At 38.3% G+C, this 20,116-nt stretch overlaps 1 protein-coding gene across 1 annotated transcript in view; it reads right to left on the reverse strand.

Annotated features, from left to right (window-relative positions):
• Nucleotides 1-873: 873 nt before the first annotated feature.
• The window catches only part of FAM193A (family with sequence similarity 193 member A), a 76,938-nt gene continuing 57,695 nt past the window's right edge, over nucleotides 874-20,116 (reverse strand). The window contains exons 14-22 of the mRNA XM_058024073.1: nucleotides 18,323-18,574; nucleotides 16,155-16,353; nucleotides 14,643-14,915; nucleotides 14,002-14,290; nucleotides 11,970-12,156; nucleotides 10,257-10,487; nucleotides 7,517-8,360; nucleotides 4,504-4,585; nucleotides 874-1,753 (exon numbers count right to left, since the gene is read on the reverse strand). Coding sequence (XP_057880056.1) covers nucleotides 1,660-1,753; nucleotides 4,504-4,585; nucleotides 7,517-8,360; nucleotides 10,257-10,487; nucleotides 11,970-12,156; nucleotides 14,002-14,290; nucleotides 14,643-14,915; nucleotides 16,155-16,353; nucleotides 18,323-18,574 — 2,451 coding nt within the window. The 3' untranslated portion in view covers nucleotides 874-1,659. The remainder of the gene's footprint in view (nucleotides 1,754-4,503; nucleotides 4,586-7,516; nucleotides 8,361-10,256; nucleotides 10,488-11,969; nucleotides 12,157-14,001; nucleotides 14,291-14,642; nucleotides 14,916-16,154; nucleotides 16,354-18,322; nucleotides 18,575-20,116) is intronic.

Genomic DNA, 20,116 nt, shown 5'->3' on the forward strand with positions numbered 1-20,116 from the left:
AACTATATTCTGCACCAGGAGCACACACTGGGATAGGAGCTCCAGAACAAAAAAGAGGTATGTGAAGCTGTGGATATTTCAGTGGCGTGCAGTCAACCCAATCCTGCTGCATCCATGCCTCACAGGGGACATGAAAGCAATCATCTGTCAAACCTTCCCAAGTCCCAAGCTGAGTGTAATGACATTGTGTCTTGCAATTCAGTCCCAAGCCCAGGGGGTGGATCACAGAAAAAAATGTGTTAACAAGTAGAAGAAAGACAACTGTGCAACAGTTCTGGGAAAGGACATTAAATATATGCTGAGTGGAAGATGCATTTTCTTAACCAAAAAAAAAAAAAAGAAAAAAAGAAGACGACTGCCTTACAATTTGGGTATGGTCATCTAGAAGTAAAAAAGCTTCTGCTGTCTCTATTCTGAACAGAGTATCAGAGAACTTCTACAAGTGTGCTATCTTTACACAGTTCAAACTCCCAAATCACCCATCTTCTTTCTCACTGGGCATACTATGGAACTGCAAACCACTACTATATTGTTAACCATTTACCTGACAGCAGCAATGAACCTACCCACTTCACTATTGCACTGCTATTAAACTGGAAATTTCTGTATTACCTTGTTGCTCACAAATCATCCACTGAAATAGAAACATAATGGTAATTCACAAAAACTTAGTTCCAATAATCAGGAGCCATCTTTCTTGCTCTAGCAGGTAGTTTTTCCTATCATGTGAGTTGGCAAACAGAGAATATATTAAAGTTGATAAGTCTTCACTGATCAATTTTGACACAAGCTGAAATTCATTTGACAAAACTTTTTGGTATGTTTCTTTCTTCCCTTTCCCCACCCACGCAGAAAAAAGCAAGACACAAGTCATCTGCCATACTAATGTATTCCATCTTTCAAAAAGAAAGACATGATTTTAATATTACTTAACAATATGTTAAAAAAGTAGCCAGTTAGGCTTCAGTGTTAATACAATAATACACTCTATAACAGATTTGATAGTGTGAGTACTGTTCTTTTTTAAATTTTCTCATTCTGCAAGTATTCTTACACAAGCTGGCTACAAGTCAGGAAGAAAAAAATCAAAACACAAATAGCGTAACTTGTACACTCTTAAACAGTAGATTGTGAAAGAACTGAGGGAATACTTGTCCCATAAGAGCCTCTTTTTCATGAAGTCATGTCAGGAGAGATCTGGAGCAGATGAAAGCACAACTGACTAGGTCCATTCCTTTGTCAGGAGTCAGAATGACAAAACATAGCTAGATGCAGAAGTGACAGGAGCCACTGCAGATGATGCAATCTAGTATTTTGGCCTCCACCCAAGCCTAAGCAATTTAAAGTCTCTGAGGCCAAGGCATTCAGAAGGAGCTGGAAAAGAGCTATTGTTCCAACTCCAACAGCATACAGCTACAATCAAGTAAGTCTCACTCACAGACTACAAGCACACAAGCTAACAAATTCAGGTAGAAAGTGGCAATTTTTCAGTCCGCAAGAATTATCAGGCCAAAGGGTTCAGTGCAGATCCACACAGCACTGGGGACAAGGCAAGGCAGCACTGGCTCAAGACCAGATAAGCTCTCAGCACAGCAGGACAGGTAAGTGGAGTTGTCGTTCATTGATTCCTGCAGGGTTCCCTCCCTGTATTGTGTCATTTCAATGTGCAGCAAAGGTGGTTTTTTTTAAGCTAAAATTGGACCAGTTGATGGAAAGTCTCTGCCTTGTCTGTCTGGCAGAATCCAAGCAGAATCTGAAAAGAAAGAAAAGTGATAAAGTGAAATCACTATAATTAAAATCAATCCACACATATCCCTATTTTGGAGATAAGCTCTCATTCTGAAAGACAAAACTATACATTAAAAAAAATCACTTGTCCATCACTCAAATACATAATAAAACAGTTACTTTCAACACCACTGCATTATAAGAATAAAGCAAAGGAGGTAGCAAAGAATGCTGCACATTCAAGCAGCACAGAAGCAAGTTAAACGTCAACTAGAAACAGAAATGGTATTGCTGTACCCATGAAAAATTTTGAAAGGGTAAGAATGAATGGCAGATGGTGTGTAAAGCAGCATCATCAATGGCATGGGACACTGCTGCTTCTCTTCTTAAAAAAAGGACACTGGAGACAAAATACCTAGGGAAAGGAGGTCTCTATAGTACAGCAGATAAGTAGCCCACATGCCTGGAAAAAACACTCCTAGAACAAAAATCCTCTTATTTGCTTGCACTGACCACAGTTTATGGAATAACTCTGGAAAAAGTTGCCACATGCAGGCCTTTCAGGGACTGTTAATCTGATCTGAAGAACTTTATTGAGGCAAGGTGCAGCTTGGTGAGGCTAAAGGCTGCATGACTGCATCAAAACAGTGCAAACCTCTCTCTGTACAGAAGGTTACACTGCTTCTGTAACAACTGAAAGCCAAAAAGGAGGGCAGTCAGAAGGAGCACAATTAAACAGGTACAGTGGAAGACTATAGCCAGACTTATTTTTTTCTTTCTGTGCTGGTTAGAAGCAGCATGCAATATTAATCATGATGTCAGGGTGTAATTAAGATATTAATCTATTATACCACTACAAAACACGAAGAGAAGATGATGAATGAACTCCAAGTGAAAAATACTGATTCAGTCAGCCTGTAGCTCATTGCCATGTAGGGTTACTAGAACAAGCCATGCTACTTGCCTTCCAAGTATTATGCTGGGCATTACCAAATGGTAGAGAACCTACCTAGGTATTAAAGGAGCCTTAATGGCATTAAGTAGTTGGTTTTGTCCCCTAAAAGAGCACCTATCAGGGCTTTTCAGACACCTTTCCTAAACAGGTATTCGTAAAAACCTACTCACACTTCCTTACAGATGACAGTAAAGGAGTAGACTCCACCAATTAGTGAAGAGATTACAAACAGCAGGCTTTAAAGTGCTAACGCTTCAGTTGGATAACATTTGACAAATTTGTTCCCAAAATTCAACTGCACCTCTGAAATGTAAGACACTGTTTCATTCATTCAATTGAGAGTAAATAACTGATGAACAGAAATTCTCCATTTACTGAAGATTATGCAAACTTGAAGGAAGGTAAGAATATTCCATAACAAAGGCTTATACTGTATCAACATTAGCAGGATCTAACACATGCCATATTTCACCTGTAAAACCTGCATTTTGATTTTTAAAACAATCCTTTAATTGGCACCATTCAGAAAAATAATTTTCAAGACTACAGACCATGTACCTACAACAATTTCATTGTCTTGCACGTAAGTAATTAGATATAGGCGTTTTGTAGCAATAATAATAAGCAGGAGTTGTACTCAGTTCCTTCCAAGACCCAGACACACATTACATCCCAGGCATGTAGGCTATGAAAACTACATGAATTTAGAAAAGAAATCCATACTGAAAGCCCCTTCTTGTAACAAATGGCTTGTGTTGCTTTGGGAAATACTACTGTTGAGTCCTAAATTATTCAATTGCAGGAAACCAAGTTATTTGTGCCCATTACAGATTTGGCTACCATAGTGAAAGGCTCACTACATGCATTCATGGGGAACCAGCACAACCAAACTACTGGAGAACAAATTCAAATAGATTTCAGTATTATGGAAGAACATGTGCTACACGGTTTAAACATGAGATGTCTCCTCATATTTGAGGAATTCAGAGGTAACTAATATCACAGAATAGACTGAGTAGGAAGGGCTAGGATCTTTGAGTCCAACTCTCATTATGATGCACAAATCCCAAAATCAACCAAAAGGTCCAGAAGAAAAAACTTTCACAAGCACAGATTTATATTATTCTTTTACTGTCACTGTACTAGGTGAGATGAATGAGGCTTTGGGCAACTTGTTCTACTGGAAGGGGTCCCTGCCCATGCCAGGGGGGCTGGGACAAGATGGTCTTTAATGTTCCTTCAAATGCAAACCATTCTATGATTCCAGGATAAGCATCTCCCCTTAAAAGTCTGGTGTAAGACACTACCGCACAGTTCTACATCTCTGCTTAATGTACAGTAAACAATTCCCAACTAACAGCTTCTGTAAACAAGGAAGAAAACAAAACAATCAAGCCTTTCTGAAGTATCTGTTTGGAAAATTAAACCTAATAACTTTTTTAAAAAAATAAAAATATTAATCAGTATCTGACCTGTGTGGCTAAGAAATATCCACACAAACTTTGCTTATAAATTATGTAATTGAGAATATTCTGAAGGCCTTGATGGGTACCTAGGGGTCACACAGATCATTCTGGCACTGGCTTCTGAATCTGTGCTATTCAGCCATAAGCTGTGCCCACAGATCACAGCTTTGGTGATTGTTACAGTTTTCGGAATGTCAGCTGTAACAGGATTTGATGTGTTACAACACAGGCTTTTCTGCCAGGAGTTAGTTATTAACCTGGGGGCTGCTGTGGAGTTGTTTTTGCTTGCTTTACAACCATGACACATGGAAAGAAGCAACATCAGCATTATGCACAGGGATTACAGCACTTTACCTTTTAAAATACTCCACTTCTCGTTCTGTTTCATCCATTTCCACACTGTCTAGATCAATGTCTTTGGGAAGAAACACATCATCTACAAAGAAAAAAATGATGGCACAATGTTAGTTTCCATGGGGAAGGGGGAAGGAAAGAGGAAGAAGCTGCATTAAAGATGTCTTTGGAGAACTGACTGAACCTCACAGACTATTCATTATTCATATTTACACTGAATTAATACACACATAATTAAACAGACACTTCTTAAAACCCCTATACTAGCATCTCTGCCCAGACTTGAAGGAGTTACACTGGTAAAAAAGATGATTTAACAGTAAATTCATTAATTGCATGGGCTGCAAAAGGTACCATAAACCTGGAATGCACATTAGAGTAACCAAATCATACAGAGGGCTTGATGAATCAGATAGCTGTTTAATGCCTGAAATTTTTGGTCTTACTACTAAAAATGTAGTTCTAGAAATATTTTTAAAGCTGTATTTCTGAAGAAAAATACTTGGAAACTTCTGGGTTATAGAGTTGCTGTACTCCCTCTGGGACATGAGGATCAGGCTGTGTCTGCTAGAGTTTAACTCATGCTAGCACCGAATAGACTTTAAAAAAAAAATAACCAAACCCAAATATTTAACACATTAATGTATGACTTGAATTGTATGGCCTCAACTCTAGCAGAGAAGTCACCACAGAGCCCGTTGGTATATTGCGCTATCCCAGCATATGGTTCTCCTTTAGACTTTAAAAAGAAATGCATTGCAAGCCACACATTTTTGTAGAAACCAATTCGAACATTTTTTCTCACTGCATATACATGCAGTCTCATTTCATGCATTCCAGTCTCATATGCATTCCAGTCTCATTTCTGAAGCAGCTTTACAATACATTTCAAAAACCAGGTGTGACAAAGCAAGTAACCAAACCCACCAAGTACACACCTGACTAGAGAATCCTAGAGATGATGAGAATAGACAACTCATGCTAAAGACACTCGTGGCAGTTTTAAAAGTTTCATGTGTTTGCTATTCAACTTACTTCTGAGGAAGCAGAAAGCCCTACAAACACAGGGCATCCCTAACACTTCTAGCTTTCTTCAGCCCTTCAGCCCTTTAGTAACAAGGAGTAAAAATACTCTGCCAGAAGAAATTTCTTTAAGAAACAGAGATCTCACCAAAAGCATATTTACTGCTTTAACACTTCATTTGAAAACTCAGTTAAAACCCCCTAGCTTTGTTTCCCTTTTTTCATGTTCTCCCAATTACCCTAGTTTTTGGTATCGTTGCTAATTTGGTACATCAACCCTATATCTTAAAAAAATTATAACTACATGAAAAACCATGTATTACAGTATCTTTCTTGTAGCTCTCAGGTCAGAACGACTTAAAGTAAAAACTCAGTCCCAAGTCTACAGAGAACAGCACAATTTTTTCTTGACAAATTCAGAAACACATCCCTGTATTTTTTCAGATGTCAACATTAACTTGTGGAAATTTTATGTATACTTTGACTTAAGCAGGAGAAAAAAAATGGTGGGGGCAGGGAGGAGGAGAAGATGCAGAAGGTACCTGCATTCTCCTACAGTAAACACCCCCTCCCATATTTTCTCTTTCAAATGTCTCCAGTCTCTTCTTTCTGATCCCAGTTCTGGAGCTCTGTCTTGCTCCAATCATTGGAGTACATTCTTGTTAAATTAAAAGAGCCAAAACCCAAACACCCCACAACAGAGTATGCACTAGAACTGAGGTGTCAGAGAAAATGGTTCCATACTGTACTGCTGCTTGGCTGACATAGAATGGAAACATTAGGCACCAGATTTAAAAACAAAGATAGTGGGCTGACCCAATCCAAACATGAAATCACTAAAAAAATCCCTAGCACTTCCTGCAACCAGGAATTAGCTTTATATTTTTGTAACAAAGCTTAACAAAAGTAAGTATTCTGAACACAGGCAGAAACTGCCAAGGCATGAAGGTCTCCTGTCTTGCTGTGCTTACCAGAACAGCAGCAAGAACTTGTGTACATTGAATTTATGTAATGTTAGCACTCAGCTACCAGGTGATTCCAGGGGAATGACTGGGTGCTCCAAGCAGACAGATGTCCACACCACAAAGCTGCCATCCCAGCTGGTAGTCCCAGTAGGGACCCAGGATGTGCAGGAATAAAGAGGTGCCTGAGAAAGCAGTTTGACTATGGGGCTGACAAAGCCAATGGGCCAGAACTGTGTGTGTTTCTCAGCCCTGGTATTAGCTGTTGGATGAGTTCAGGCAAACAAAAAATAAGTTGTAAATAAAATTATTCAAGTGCAACTTTCTTGACGTAACTCAATCTTCTACAGTTTTATTATTTCTGAGAAATAAAAATAACTCTGACTAGAATGAGTTAATGTGGAGAACACACTCAATTTTATCAACTAATTAACATTCCACTACAACTTTTCATTATGGCAAATAAAAAAAAGTAAATTAGTTTCCGCATTAATTTATTTACCTGTTGATGTAATTAATATAAGAAAGGAATTACTGTCACTGAAAAAAAATGCATACTTGAATGACCACACATGAAAGACCAATGAAAGACCATTCTTTGACTGAAGAATCCCCTTATTTCCCTTGCCTAAAGAGTAAGACCAACTTCATACTATACTCTTCGTGCTGTATGAGAAACAATCTTGCTTTTAAAGAAAATTCAAAATGGATTTCAACATACTATATAATTAAACAATATATTTAAGCAAGAAAAGAAAGCCAGTCTCCTGGAAAGCCTAACTGACAAAATCCCCTAGAAAACCTAGAGCACATCCTTATTCATTTGTTTGTAAAAGCATCCTACAATTCTTTACTAAAACACTACCCATCTCTTAATTGTTGCAATTCTGATGACTTGACTTTTCCTGATACCAGTTTTCCAGTTTCTCTGATTGACACTGGCAGGAATGCCTGAAGATAAATATGTCTGGAATTAAATGGTAAGAACAGAACATAAGCCAAGTTTTTCAACTCTCTTACACACTTACCAATGGAATTGTTGACTTTGTCCCCTTTCTTCTTCTTGTTTTTCTTGTTCTTGCCTTTTGGTTGAGGAGAATCTGCAAGTATTAGCTTATTATTTTGCTGCTGCTCACTTGGTGATGGGGATTCACTTGTTACGGGTGCTTTCTCTTCCTTTACATGGTTCAACTGCTTTTTGTTGTTATTGTTTAATTTCTTCTCATCCTTTTTAGGTTCTGCAAGTGTTGGGAGCTCTGCTGCTTTTGCTTTGGATTCTATTTGGTTTCTGGCTTTAGTCTGGATCTCAGCTGCTTTGGAGGATTCAACAGGCTTTTTCACTTGTTCAACACACTGTTTGCTCATCTGTTTTAGTTTCTGTTTGCTGTTTCCTTCTTTATGTTGATGCATAATATCAAGCAGAAAAGAGAGGGGCTCATGCTGCTTTACAGTGCCCTCCTTCTGATAAAGCAGCTTTGAGTCTCTAGTGTTGACAGGGTTGGACAGTTCACAGCCTGTCTCTAGAACTGGCCTCTGTTCTGTGTGATTCACATGTCGGGACAGTGAACCAGCTGAGGTTTCTATCTTTTCTGATTGCTCAAGGGTACCATTCTGAATGTCTTCTGGGCTGTTTGGCACAGCTTCCTTCACTGCCTGGCAGTTCCTAGTGAGCAGCTCTGCCTTTGCACAGTCCTTACTTGTTCTCTCTTTCTTCTTTTTCTTCACAGCCCGCAACTGCTGAAGCTCCTGGAGCCGCTGTAACTCCTGTTTCAGTCTCTCCTCCTCCTCTTCCTCACGCCGCCTCTGCTCCTCGAGCAGCTGGTGATGCTCCCGCTCCCTGGCTTCAGCTTCAAGTCGAGCTTTTTCTTCAAGCTGCAAAGTAACAATAGGTTTATTGAAAGTGACAAATATTTTGGAAATGAAGAGTTTTAGGGATTATTACTACTTTGCTTTATGAATGTTATAAATCCTTGGATGTGAACATATGAAGGTACTTAGATCTGTAACTCTGCAGAGCAAGCAAATAAGTATACAAAAGCTGTCCTTTTAAATATATTACAATCCTTTCTCTGTTCACATTTTTTATGTTTCTCTAACTCATTTGACTAATGTTAATACCAACTGTTGATCCTTTCTTCCCTGCTGCTATGCCTAACTTCACAACAAAGTTTTCTATAGCCACAAAATATTCAGCTTCCTTCTCAAAGACCGTGTGTGTTTCTCAGGTAACTCAAGCTTGCATCGGGTTGTACAATTTACCTGTTCTCTTGCTATGGTAGCAGAATTGCCCTCTTTCAGAGATCAGGAACATTAGAAAGAAAAATCATTAAAAACATTCTGCACCAAAACACTAAGCAAATAATTGTTACATTAGAAGTTGTCAAAAATCCTAAGGATGGCAGATTTCCATTGTCAGCCATTAGTTCATTAATAAAAACAAAGACACGGGGGATTTTGCCAGCCATTACTGCCAATGCCTAAAACTTTGCTGGGCAGCATTGATCTTGCATCATTAACAAAATGAAACAAAGTCATACAATGAGAACAACCATGAACATTTATTTTCTTGCACATTTAGAGGTGCCTGTATGGCATTACTTTTTCAGTTACAGAAGTCATTCAAAAATGGGAATTACTCATGAGAATGACCCTATGGGAATTTTCCACTTACACTCCAACTGCACTGTATGAGCAAAGTGAATTTTGCATTCCAAGTTTTACAAAGTTTATTTTATTTATTTATAAGTAATCCACTAAACCCTCAAGATGCTGAATAGTGCTACAAGATGAACATAGAGAATTTAACTTGTGAATATTAATCTTCCAAACCCATGGAAGACCCATGGGTCTTCCAAACCCATGGAAGCCTTTAAAGAATGCAGAAGCAGTGCCAGAAGAAAATCCACAAACAAGAAAATATTTACAGTGTGATCACATAACACGCTTACCAGAAATCAAAAACCTTCAGCAACCAATTACACTGAGCCTTGAACTTTATACTTATGGCTGATACTTGAACTGCTCTAAGAAAAGATTTCCTGACTGTTCCAACTTTAAAAAAAGGTATTTCTTCTGTTATTCCTCTTTCATATTTCCTCTATATTATCCTCAGCAAATACTGCTTCAAAAAAATTAATTTCACTATTACACAGTGGAGCTTTTCAGAAATCTTTTGTGCCAATTTTCATTTGAAAGCAACCTGTAATTTTTTCTTCCCTGCCCCCTCTCTGCTGCTTGCCACTCCAGCTCAGGATAACCCTTTGTGTCATCACGTGGCACAGCACTTAACCTCTGTCACTCAGGACAGCAAGGTGCCCACTGCAATTATTCTAAAAATACCAAATGCAACTCTTCCTCTCTCATAAAAGCACTGACCTATGTTTCCTGGCTTTCTACAGAGACACTTTATCAAAACATTATCCCAGTACAGAAACACTGACTTTCTAATTTCCCTCACTTTTAAATGTCAATGCCACAAAACAATAAAATTGGTAACACTTCTGATACTCAGAAATAACCTTTGGAAGTGTGGGGAATTCCAATATAAAGGTGATTTGCACCAAAACACATAACAACGGCATTTTCAGGAATCCTCCCAGTTGAGTATATAACTCCTGAAGAGGTGAGCCAGTTGTGTAAAAACAAACTGGCAGTGTACCACAAACCACAATTACAGCATTAGGATAAATCAGTACACAGTGGCTTCTTGAGGGGAGTGCACAGATTCAAAAGTGTGAGGTCTAGGACGAAGATACTTTCATGCCTTACCTTTCTCTGCTTATGCCTGGCTCGCTTGGCTGCACGAGAACTGCTCACAGGTTTGGTTTCAGAGCTGTTTATAAACTGTAGCAAGTCCTCCACCTTTCGATGGTCAACAACACTTTCCCTTTCAGAGATCTGATCTGGTTTCTTCGGCTGCTCCTCTTTCCTTTTTGTTAAACGTAAACGAAGCTTTTCTCGCATCTCTGCATAATTCCTACTGGTTGGTGCAGCTGGAGGCTGAAGGATACATGACAAAAATTTAGTGACTAAATGGAAAAATTTCACTGACTTAATGCTTTTGAGATTTTGAAATACCAAAATACTCTGCCTTCAAATAACACAGGAGGTCCAAACCTCTATCAAGCTCATGGTTTCTATGTGAACCTAAAGTCTATTTAACAGGCAACAGATCTGCCACACTTGGTGCTGGCTTCTGAACTACATTTTCCAACTGAAAGAACAGCAGATCTTGAGGAGGATGGCATGAGTAAGAAGACAAAGAAATAACCTTTAAAAGTAAGAAAAAATACAGTGACTTTTATTTCCATATTCTCTTGTGATTGGTAAGCTGTATTTGAAAATTTCAAAGGAGCAGACGCTGGCTCTGTTTTTATTTCCCATGAAATCTGTTTCAGAGGTTGAGCTACACAGGCCTCTGGGCTGTACCAGTGAAGGGCTGGATATCCTGCACTGAAGCCTGCCAGCCCACCCTCCAGCAGAGTCCAGTGAATAACTCAACACTGCTGCAAGTGGAATCCTGCATCATGTTCTATATCTGTATTTCCAATCTCTCCCCTCCTGATGCCTTACCCTCTCTGCTCCTGTACCAGCCCTGGTGCCCATCTGTTCACAGCTACACCAGTTCAACTCACTAAACCAGCAAAACAAAGCCTATTAACTTAAAAATCCTGTCACATTCTGCCACTTCAGCAAAATGAATAACTTACTGTGCAGTCAGGTAACCATCAAACACAAATCAAGCATGGATATGGTGGGAGCATTCAAGGAGAAATGGGATGCCTTCCCTGGCCCCTTTTTAATTCACTTGAAACACTAAGATGAAACTGACCTGATCGAACACATGGCAAATAAGCTGAGCTGTTACTTCAAATAGGAAAAATGCCAGTGACTCAAATTTTACCAGTAAACTGATTATTAAAACAGGCCACACACAGATTTACAAGAAAAAAATAATGTGTTATATTTCAGCTAAGAATCTAGAGTTTCTTTTTTTTTTCTCCTTTTTAAAGAATTGGAATAAAGTGAATACTTTGAAGATTGTTATTTTTACAGCTAGCAGACTAGCTCATAAATTGCTGTAAAGATTTAAACTAATATCCTATATAAAGGGTACTTTTACCCAACCTCATCACATTCATTGTAACTACAGTACTACAAAGGAGCAAATTAATTTTGCAAAGTTATTTAAACGGCTCAATGCCCCTGTTTGCAGTTTCAGTCAAACATGGCATCTATTATCCAAGTCAGTTGATTCCTAAATCTTTTAGTCATTTTTATTGCTCTTAAATGCTTTGAACTGGAAAGGTTTATTTCAATCCTTCATTTCAAAGAGGAAAATTAGTTTTCAACTCCTTTTACAACCTCTTGAGTGAGTTCCAATGCCATCCCCTAAGATGCAGTCTGATAAATCACATGCAACCTTATGACAAGTAAGTGACAAAAAAGCAAACAAAAGCAATTTAAAATACAAAAACTTACTCCTCCATGGCCGAAGAACTCACAGTAACAGCAGTCACAGTATTTTCCTTCCTTCTGATTTGTGGAAGTTGAGGTACTGGAGCTATGCTCTGAGCAGCTATCTTCATCCTGGCTCTCCTCCCCATCATACTGCTGATGATCGTATGTGTTACTGTTCTCACAGCGATGGCCCTCACAATCAGGGTCACTGTGTCCAATTAAAAAAAAAACGCTTATAAAACCCTAATGATAATAAATAAGGCATAATAATAACCAATAACAACAATATAATTATCATTATTTAAAAAAAGAGAAATGTATACATGTTCCTGTCTCTAACAGGAACAATGGTTCTCGAACTGGGATATCCGTCATCCTAAAGCTTTCATCCACTAACTTACAAATGGAGACATTTGAAACCAAGCAGCAGGATAAAATGATACACAGGAAAGCCATCTATAAGAACCAAATTTAGTGATGCCCTGAACAAGCATGCCTAGAGAGTGAGTTTTGGAACAGTTCTTCCTGGCTTTAAATAGGTAAAGTATTTCAGAAGTACTGACTAGCTTTTTTAAATGGAATAGTTTTGAAACTGCTGCCCTTCTCACCATTTGTGACATCAAGAAGGTTTCAAATGCAGTTGCAGATCTCCTGGTTTTAGACATATTTTCAAGCTCTTGACTTAAATAAAAAATCCAGTGTCAGCTAAAACCTAGAAGCTTCCATTACCCTGTCTGCAACTTGATTTTGAAGGGGGAATACTGGCACATCTCTTCAATAAGCAGGTACACAGCATTTGATTCCCCCAGAGCTCTGTGTAACTGCACACAACATTTCTACTGCCCAGGTCTTCTAAAACAGAGGTGATTTTGCTCCAAAAGAAAGCAGCATTAAAAAAATCCCCTTTCTTTTCTATCATTAGTATTTCTTTGTTCTTATGTTAGAAAGGTGAAAACAGGCCATATTCTGCCTTATCTACAGAATATGTATAAATCTGCTTTCTAACCTCACTCCCCCTTCCCAGATTGCAATCACTGCTTCTGGGTCTCTCTCAGTTCATTTTTTTTTCCCCAAACAAAAAATATCACATTAGCACCTGGAAACAATGATAAAAAGTTGGATTTCTACTGTGTCCATATTCAATTATGTCCCTGCACTACATAAGAAAAATTCTTTACAAAATTGTGATAATTTCTCAAGTATGAAAGAACAGTTACTTATCTTGAGACATCATCAATAAAACCAGTTGGTAACAGAAACAAGGACATTTTTAGAAGTATTTACCAAACCCTAACTAAATCTCACACCATCTTCCAAAAACTTACAGCAGCCAGGAGACTACATTGATACCATCCATGATCACAGCCCCACAGGTCATAGAGCTCAGAGCAATGACTCAACTCCTTTTCTGTTATGCCTCCACCCTTCAGACACATCAAAGGGCTGCCACAGTACATAACATTACCAGAAGACAGCTCCACCAAAATGCTTCCCACCTCCAAGACCTTTGAAAATCTTCAGAAATCACAACATCCCTTCCACGCTAAAACCACTGTATAAATGGTAGGAGTTATATCTGAGAAGCCTAAAGTGCAGTCAGGAAAACATGTCACTACATGACAGGTTTCAAGACCATGTATGACCTCTTTATATTCTGAGCTAAATTACAGAGTAAGGTCTTCACAGCTTTCCACTCCTGCTTGCCATGTAATGCCAAAATGACAGAAAACAAGAGGTCTGCGTCTCAGCAGCATCATTAACCAGTAATTAGAGTAAGGAAGAACAGTTTGATTTGTATATCCCAGACAATATTTCTAGAAGTGTGCAAACATTTCTTTTCAAGCCTGTAAATTCAGTAACTGGACTGCACAATGGAAATCATATTTGTGAAGTCTCACACCAAGCTAAATACTAAGAGTCTGCACTTGGTTTCATTTGCTGAACACAAACACAGCTTTCACACTACAACCAGTGGCAAAGGAGAAGAGGTATCAGTATTTTCATTTCCTATCTACTGAATAAAAAAGAATGGCAAGAATAACAACAAACTTACCTGCAGACACTTGGTGGGGCACTTACAGAGCTGTCTGTGGTTGAAGTAGGAGGTGCAACTGTAGTAGGACAAAGACCTGAATGAGGATCCACAAATCCAGGGGCTGTTGCAGCAGTTTTGGGGAAAGAAGGAGCAGCAAGGTTTGGAAGATGTGGTGTGGAGGCTGGAGACAGTGCAGCAGGAGACAGTGACAGTGAAGGAAGGGATGCTAAACTGGTAGGACTATTTCGTGGTGCAACTGGTGCAGAATGTCTATGATCCTCTTTATTAATATTGTGGAACACTTCACCTAAATTGGCGGGAAAAAAGAAACCACCTACAGTTAAAAATAATTACTAAGTCCCCATAAACTATCCATAAAATCATACAGAGCACTGTATATTCTCAGCTTCTATAAAAACCAGCAGTATTTCAACTAATTTCCATTACCAGTTTCCAACCCTAACATCAAGGTCATACAAAGTTCTTCGATCCAGAAGACTTCAATCCAGACAGAGACTACCTCAAGAATAATAACAGCAATTAACAAAAATCATCAAGATGCATGATTTTACTAAATTAAACACTTATATAAATCCTTATAGTTAGCTACATGTACTTGAGCCAGTTACTGAAGCTGTATGTGAGTTACAAATCCTTACCTATCGATGAAGGTCTCTTGGATGATACTTTGAACTGGTTGCTGCTTGACTGCACTGTAGTTGCTGTGCAGGAGACTGAAGAAGTGGCAGAAGAGGTTGCCATGACAACTTTATTAGCTTCCATAAAGGCATCCTGGAAATTGTACAGACATTTCTTCTTTGCAGCATTTTTTTTCTCTTTGCTGTCAGTAACTGCTGTTGTTTCATTGCTAGATGTAGTAGGAAGTGCTTCGGGTCTTATTTCTGAGAGTGCTGGTGCTAATATATCACTCCCTTCAATTGAAACACAGAGTAATTAAGAATCACATAATTACTGAAGTGTCTTTATAGGATTTAAATTACACATTCAATAATTCAGATGCAGACACAGGATATATTGTTAATGTTGGATTAGTAGGATTAGTGAAGGGAATTCTCCTTTCCCTCTCCATCCTCCCAGATAATGTAGGTGTAACAAAATGTGCTGGGAAGTATCAGAGCAGAATCACAAACCCTGAAGACAGAATTCTAAGAATGTCACTAAATGTGTTAACAAGCACTACATGTGCTACAGGTATCTTCATCCATTTATAATTGAAAAATTTCAACTTGACAACATTTTAACATGCTAAAGATATAATATCCACTATCTGAAATCCAAGTAGGCCATGACAAAATTGTAAGATGAAACAACATATCCATTTATCAATATAAAATTATAAACCATTTATTTATTTATTTGTATTGCAGTTAACAGAAACACCTTTGTGATAGACCTTCCAGATGAGTCTGCCACCAACCATCTGTTGGAATAGCTACCCACAACTACATTTGTAAATGGATGAGCTGTCCCACTGGGGAAATTTTCTGGATGTTTTTAATGCCTTTCTTTTTAAATATCACTGTAGTAGCTTCAACAACTTAGCAGCACATGAGTCTGAAAAAGAAAGCCAACACGCAAAACCCCCAAGCCTCCTTTTGTATACAAGACAAAAAATAAAAACAGCTTTTTAGTATTTGCTAGGATGCGAATGGAAAGATTTCTCTAATTTTCCTTTTATTCTCTTTCACTTTAACCATTAGGATTTCCAAATGCTTCTTGGCTTAAGTTAATCTTTTTCTTGATTTGAGCCTTTTTCTCAGTGACAATGTGGTTATCTGTGTGCATTGTAAGAAGTAGGACACAGTGCCTTGTTACCAGTGCTCTTACTACCCTGTAGGAATAAGGCAGGCTTTTGTGGAGAAGTCTAGAAGTTATTTAAGTTTTCCTTTACAACACTAAACTTCTGAAGACAAACAACTCTACAATGACCACAGGTGAAAACCAGCGTGCTATTTGTTTGCCTTTAGCATCTTCTCCCTAGTACATAAGAATTTATTTTCCAATTTTCTGCTCAACTGGAGTAGAAGTGGCAGCAAATCTGCCAGAATCCCATGTTATAAAACCATGGTGATAAAATCCACCAGTCCTGAAAAGAAACATAAAACATAAGGCTTTTAACTAGTCAGTATAAAGTAGCAACAAACCCTCACCAGGAATTGTGTCAGGCAAAAATGTAGCAGGATTCCAGTTCTTGTCATTCATCACCTCTGAACCCCAAAGACTTATAAATTTAGAGCTATTCCAATCTGGAGTGCTCCCAAAACAGCTTGGATAAATATGATCTTGGAGAGATGCATTGAATACTTGATGCTTGTTTGTATGATTCTGAACTGGAGCTGGTGGTAATGCCTACAACAAAAAGAAAGAATATCTTCCCCATTAATATTCTGTTTGCTTGCACAGTCACTCCAATAGCAATATTCAAATCATAGTGTTTTAATTGGAAAAAGCATTATCAAAATATAATAGACACTATTTCCCAGAAAGATAAAAAGGCTGATTTGTTGATAATTATAAGGCATATAACATATTAGACAGATTGTATGTAGATCTGTATATTTTACACTCACAAAGCATTGCTTTTAGAATCAACTAACTGATGAACATAAAATACCCAAGTCTCAAAAAACAGTTGTGTCAATATATAATTAAAACCAGTATTTGTATGAATTTAGAACTTGCTATGAATTACTACCTTTCAAAGCATGAGCTGCCTAAACAAATTAATCTTCTCTGACATGACAATCATTACCACAGAACACAATTGTGAAAAAGGGATTACAAACACTTCAGCATTGAAAATAAGGACAAAAGAAAGAGAAACAAAACACATAAAACAAAAGCTAATTATTTTCTTCCTTTAATTTTCAAGTATTAAGTGGTTCCTAACTTAAAATTAACAAGCAAGGAGTACACCCCTTCCTTTTAAGAACCAAGTGGGGGAAAAAGAAAAGGAAGCACACATTTTTTCTCATTTTATAGAGACAAGTTGTTTGGGCTCACTCAATTTCTTATGGCTGAAATTGTTTACACATTCTAAAATTACCTTTCTCCCAGAGACCTCATGCAACATCAACATTATATTCAAATACTGCTACCTTTAAAAAGGAAAAGCAGCTTTTTTTCTCTTTTTATACTAGATTTGATGCAAATTAAAAGCCATGCAGAAGTAGATAGAGATATTATAGATAAAGATATTAAAAATATCAGTTGAGTCCAAAGACCTTTCAGACATTAGACTCATGGCCAAACAAACTACTTGAATACATAGTCTCCCTTTTTTATAAAGAAGGATTTTCATTATCCGCCTAATGGTGAAGGTGGGAGGGGCTGGAATAACCTGCATTGAAGAAAATTTGACTACATGGGTGCAAAGAAATACTTAACATGGTCTCAAAAGAACAGCAATGGGCTGTTGCTGGCACATTGCAGCTATGGAACAGAAGGGACACCCAAGACAGGAAACCCAAAGTGGATGCTAAGAAGGATAAAAAGAGCAAGTAAGAGTCATCTTGATGGATTATTCTACTCTCCTTGCAACCTTGACCAGTGGATCAGACCAGGAGAAGACAAGGATGTACCTAATGACAGAGGCTTTTTTTACCCCTCTCAGCATCATCCACAGTTCAGCTGCTTTAAACCTATGTGAAACAGCATCCCCATGAACAGGGAGGCTTGGGTTTAACTCATATTTCTGAAAAGCTGTCACTTGGTCCCAATTCTTGTTCCACACCCTTCTCTCTTGTTTATTATTTACGAGTTTAAGGTCAAAAGAACTTTGCAGAACCTGCAGAAACACAAGTTCTCTTGAAGGACAAAAAACCCCTTACAAATATGAAATAAGACTCCTATGTCTTTGCTCAAAAAAACCCAACAAATCCCAACCAAAAAAGAGAAAAAGGAGAGGAATTCACAAAAATTTTTAATTACAAATCTCAGAATATTATTGCCAAAATGGAATACTAAATTTTTCTGATACATATAAAATGAAGACAATTAGTTTTCTTACACTGACTGAATATCCATCACTGCTTCCACCTTGCAAGCCTCATTTGACTCAACATGCTTCCTAATCACAGTGAAGACATTATCAGTCTTCCTGATGAAAAAATACCCTCAGCCATTCTGTACAAACCTTCCAGCAGTTCTCCATCTCACTCCCTGCCCCTCAGCATTCCTTGCAAAAGAAATATTATAACCAAACCACAATTTGGAACAACTTTTCATTGTTTCACTGATACTCAGTCATGCTGGTTTATGCAGCTGTACAGAATTTCCCCTGGGATGGGGATGCATCCATCTCCTTGGTCAGGCTTACCTTATTGTGTGTGAAGGGAGAAGCAGTGTACAAGGTGGGATGGATAAGTGGACGAGGCAGATGAGGAATTGTATGCAATGGTATATGCCCATGGATGTGAGGGTAAAGATGAAGTGCAGGATGTGCAGGTTTTTCAGTATTCATAAACTGGTGCCCAGCAGGCAGGCGTCCAGTAGCAAGTGCAGAGACTGTAAGTCCTGAGGCTTCTTGTTTGCAAACATGACATTCACAAGCATTTGGACCTTGGTCAGCCTACAAAAAAACCCCAACAAAACCTATTAAAAACTCAATCTACTCAACAGACAAAAAATTCCTACTAATCAGTAGTATTATTTCATTTTGCATACATCAATTAATATTTTCAGAGCATCCATATAATTTTTTTCTAGTACCAATAGAAAAGTCTCATAGTGAAGCAAAAGCACTAGTGAAGAATCTCTGTCTTACTTAAAAGAATACCCTAAAAACGGAGAGATTTCATACCATACAGAGATTTAATGTCCACTATGAGTGACAACAAGCAAAATACCGATACAAACCTTGACAGCATTCAATCATTACTAGGCAAACACCCCAGTATAAAAAAAGGCCTAACTGGATTAATATTTTTCACAACTTGCCAAGCATATGTAAAAAATGGGTGTAGGAAGCAGTGGTAAGAGTTGATTAGCTGATCAAATTGGAAGTAGTCCTCAGTATAATAGGCAGAGCACAAACAGCATGTCAAGGGAGGCAATCTCTCCACTCCGCTCAGCACTGGTGACTCCAGTGCCAGGCTCAGTCCCAGGCTCCCCAGTATGAGACAGGGACACCCTGCTGTCAGACCAGGGAAGGACCACAACGATGGGAGCATCTGTCAAGGAGTGAAGGAGAGCTCTAGGACTGTTCAGCCTCAAAGAGGAGATTCACCCTGACTGGGTGGAGAAGGGATGAACAGAGAGGACAGTACCAGGCTCCTCTCAGTGGCATCCCATGAAAGGATCAGAGGAAATGGACACACTGAAATACAGGAAATTCCACTCAAACCACTCATTTGTGAGAGTGGCCGAACACTGGAACATAACACCTACAGCAATTCTAGAGCCTCCACTCATTGTGGTACTCAAAACCCAGCTGGACACTGTGTTGACCAACTCTCTTTAGATGATGGTGCTTTGACCAGGAAGGTTGGTCTGGATTATCTGCACAAGCCCCTTCTAAACTCAATTACCCTGTAAATGTGTGAGGCTGACATTTCTCCTAAAAATTTCACAATTGCACCAACCATGAAAAATCCACACTTCAGAAACTTGTACAGATCTCAAGGTATCATCAGCCTCTATTGTCTCAAAAGAACTCCAGACTTTAGAAGAAAAGCAGCACAGGAAAGAGCAGCTTCATTTCCCTTTCAGCTCATAACTTTTTCCAGCACTGTCACCTGATATTTCACTGGTATATAATTTTATCAGAAGCAATACCAAGAATACTTCCAAGAATATTTCTCATTTTCCCACAAATGTGGCAGTTCACAATTTTCCAAAAATATAACATTAAAATTAGCTTTCTAGAGAAGAACTGCCAGGTGATGCTCTTCTTACATATCCCTTCCTCTCAGAAACAAGTAACTCATCATTAGCATTTAAAGGCATTACAGCCTTTAACATAAGGTATATTTTAACTAATAACAGATGTCATCAACCAAATACAGCTGAATTAATTTCATGTATAAAGAAAACAAAACCCCCCACCTTTATAATAAAAAAATCAGTACTATCCAGAAATCAACACTAATCTACTAACAAATGAAAATGGAAA

This window comes from Melospiza georgiana, chromosome 5 (genome assembly GCF_028018845.1).
Source record: "Melospiza georgiana isolate bMelGeo1 chromosome 5, bMelGeo1.pri, whole genome shotgun sequence".
Lineage (NCBI taxonomy): Eukaryota > Metazoa > Chordata > Aves > Passeriformes > Passerellidae > Melospiza > Melospiza georgiana.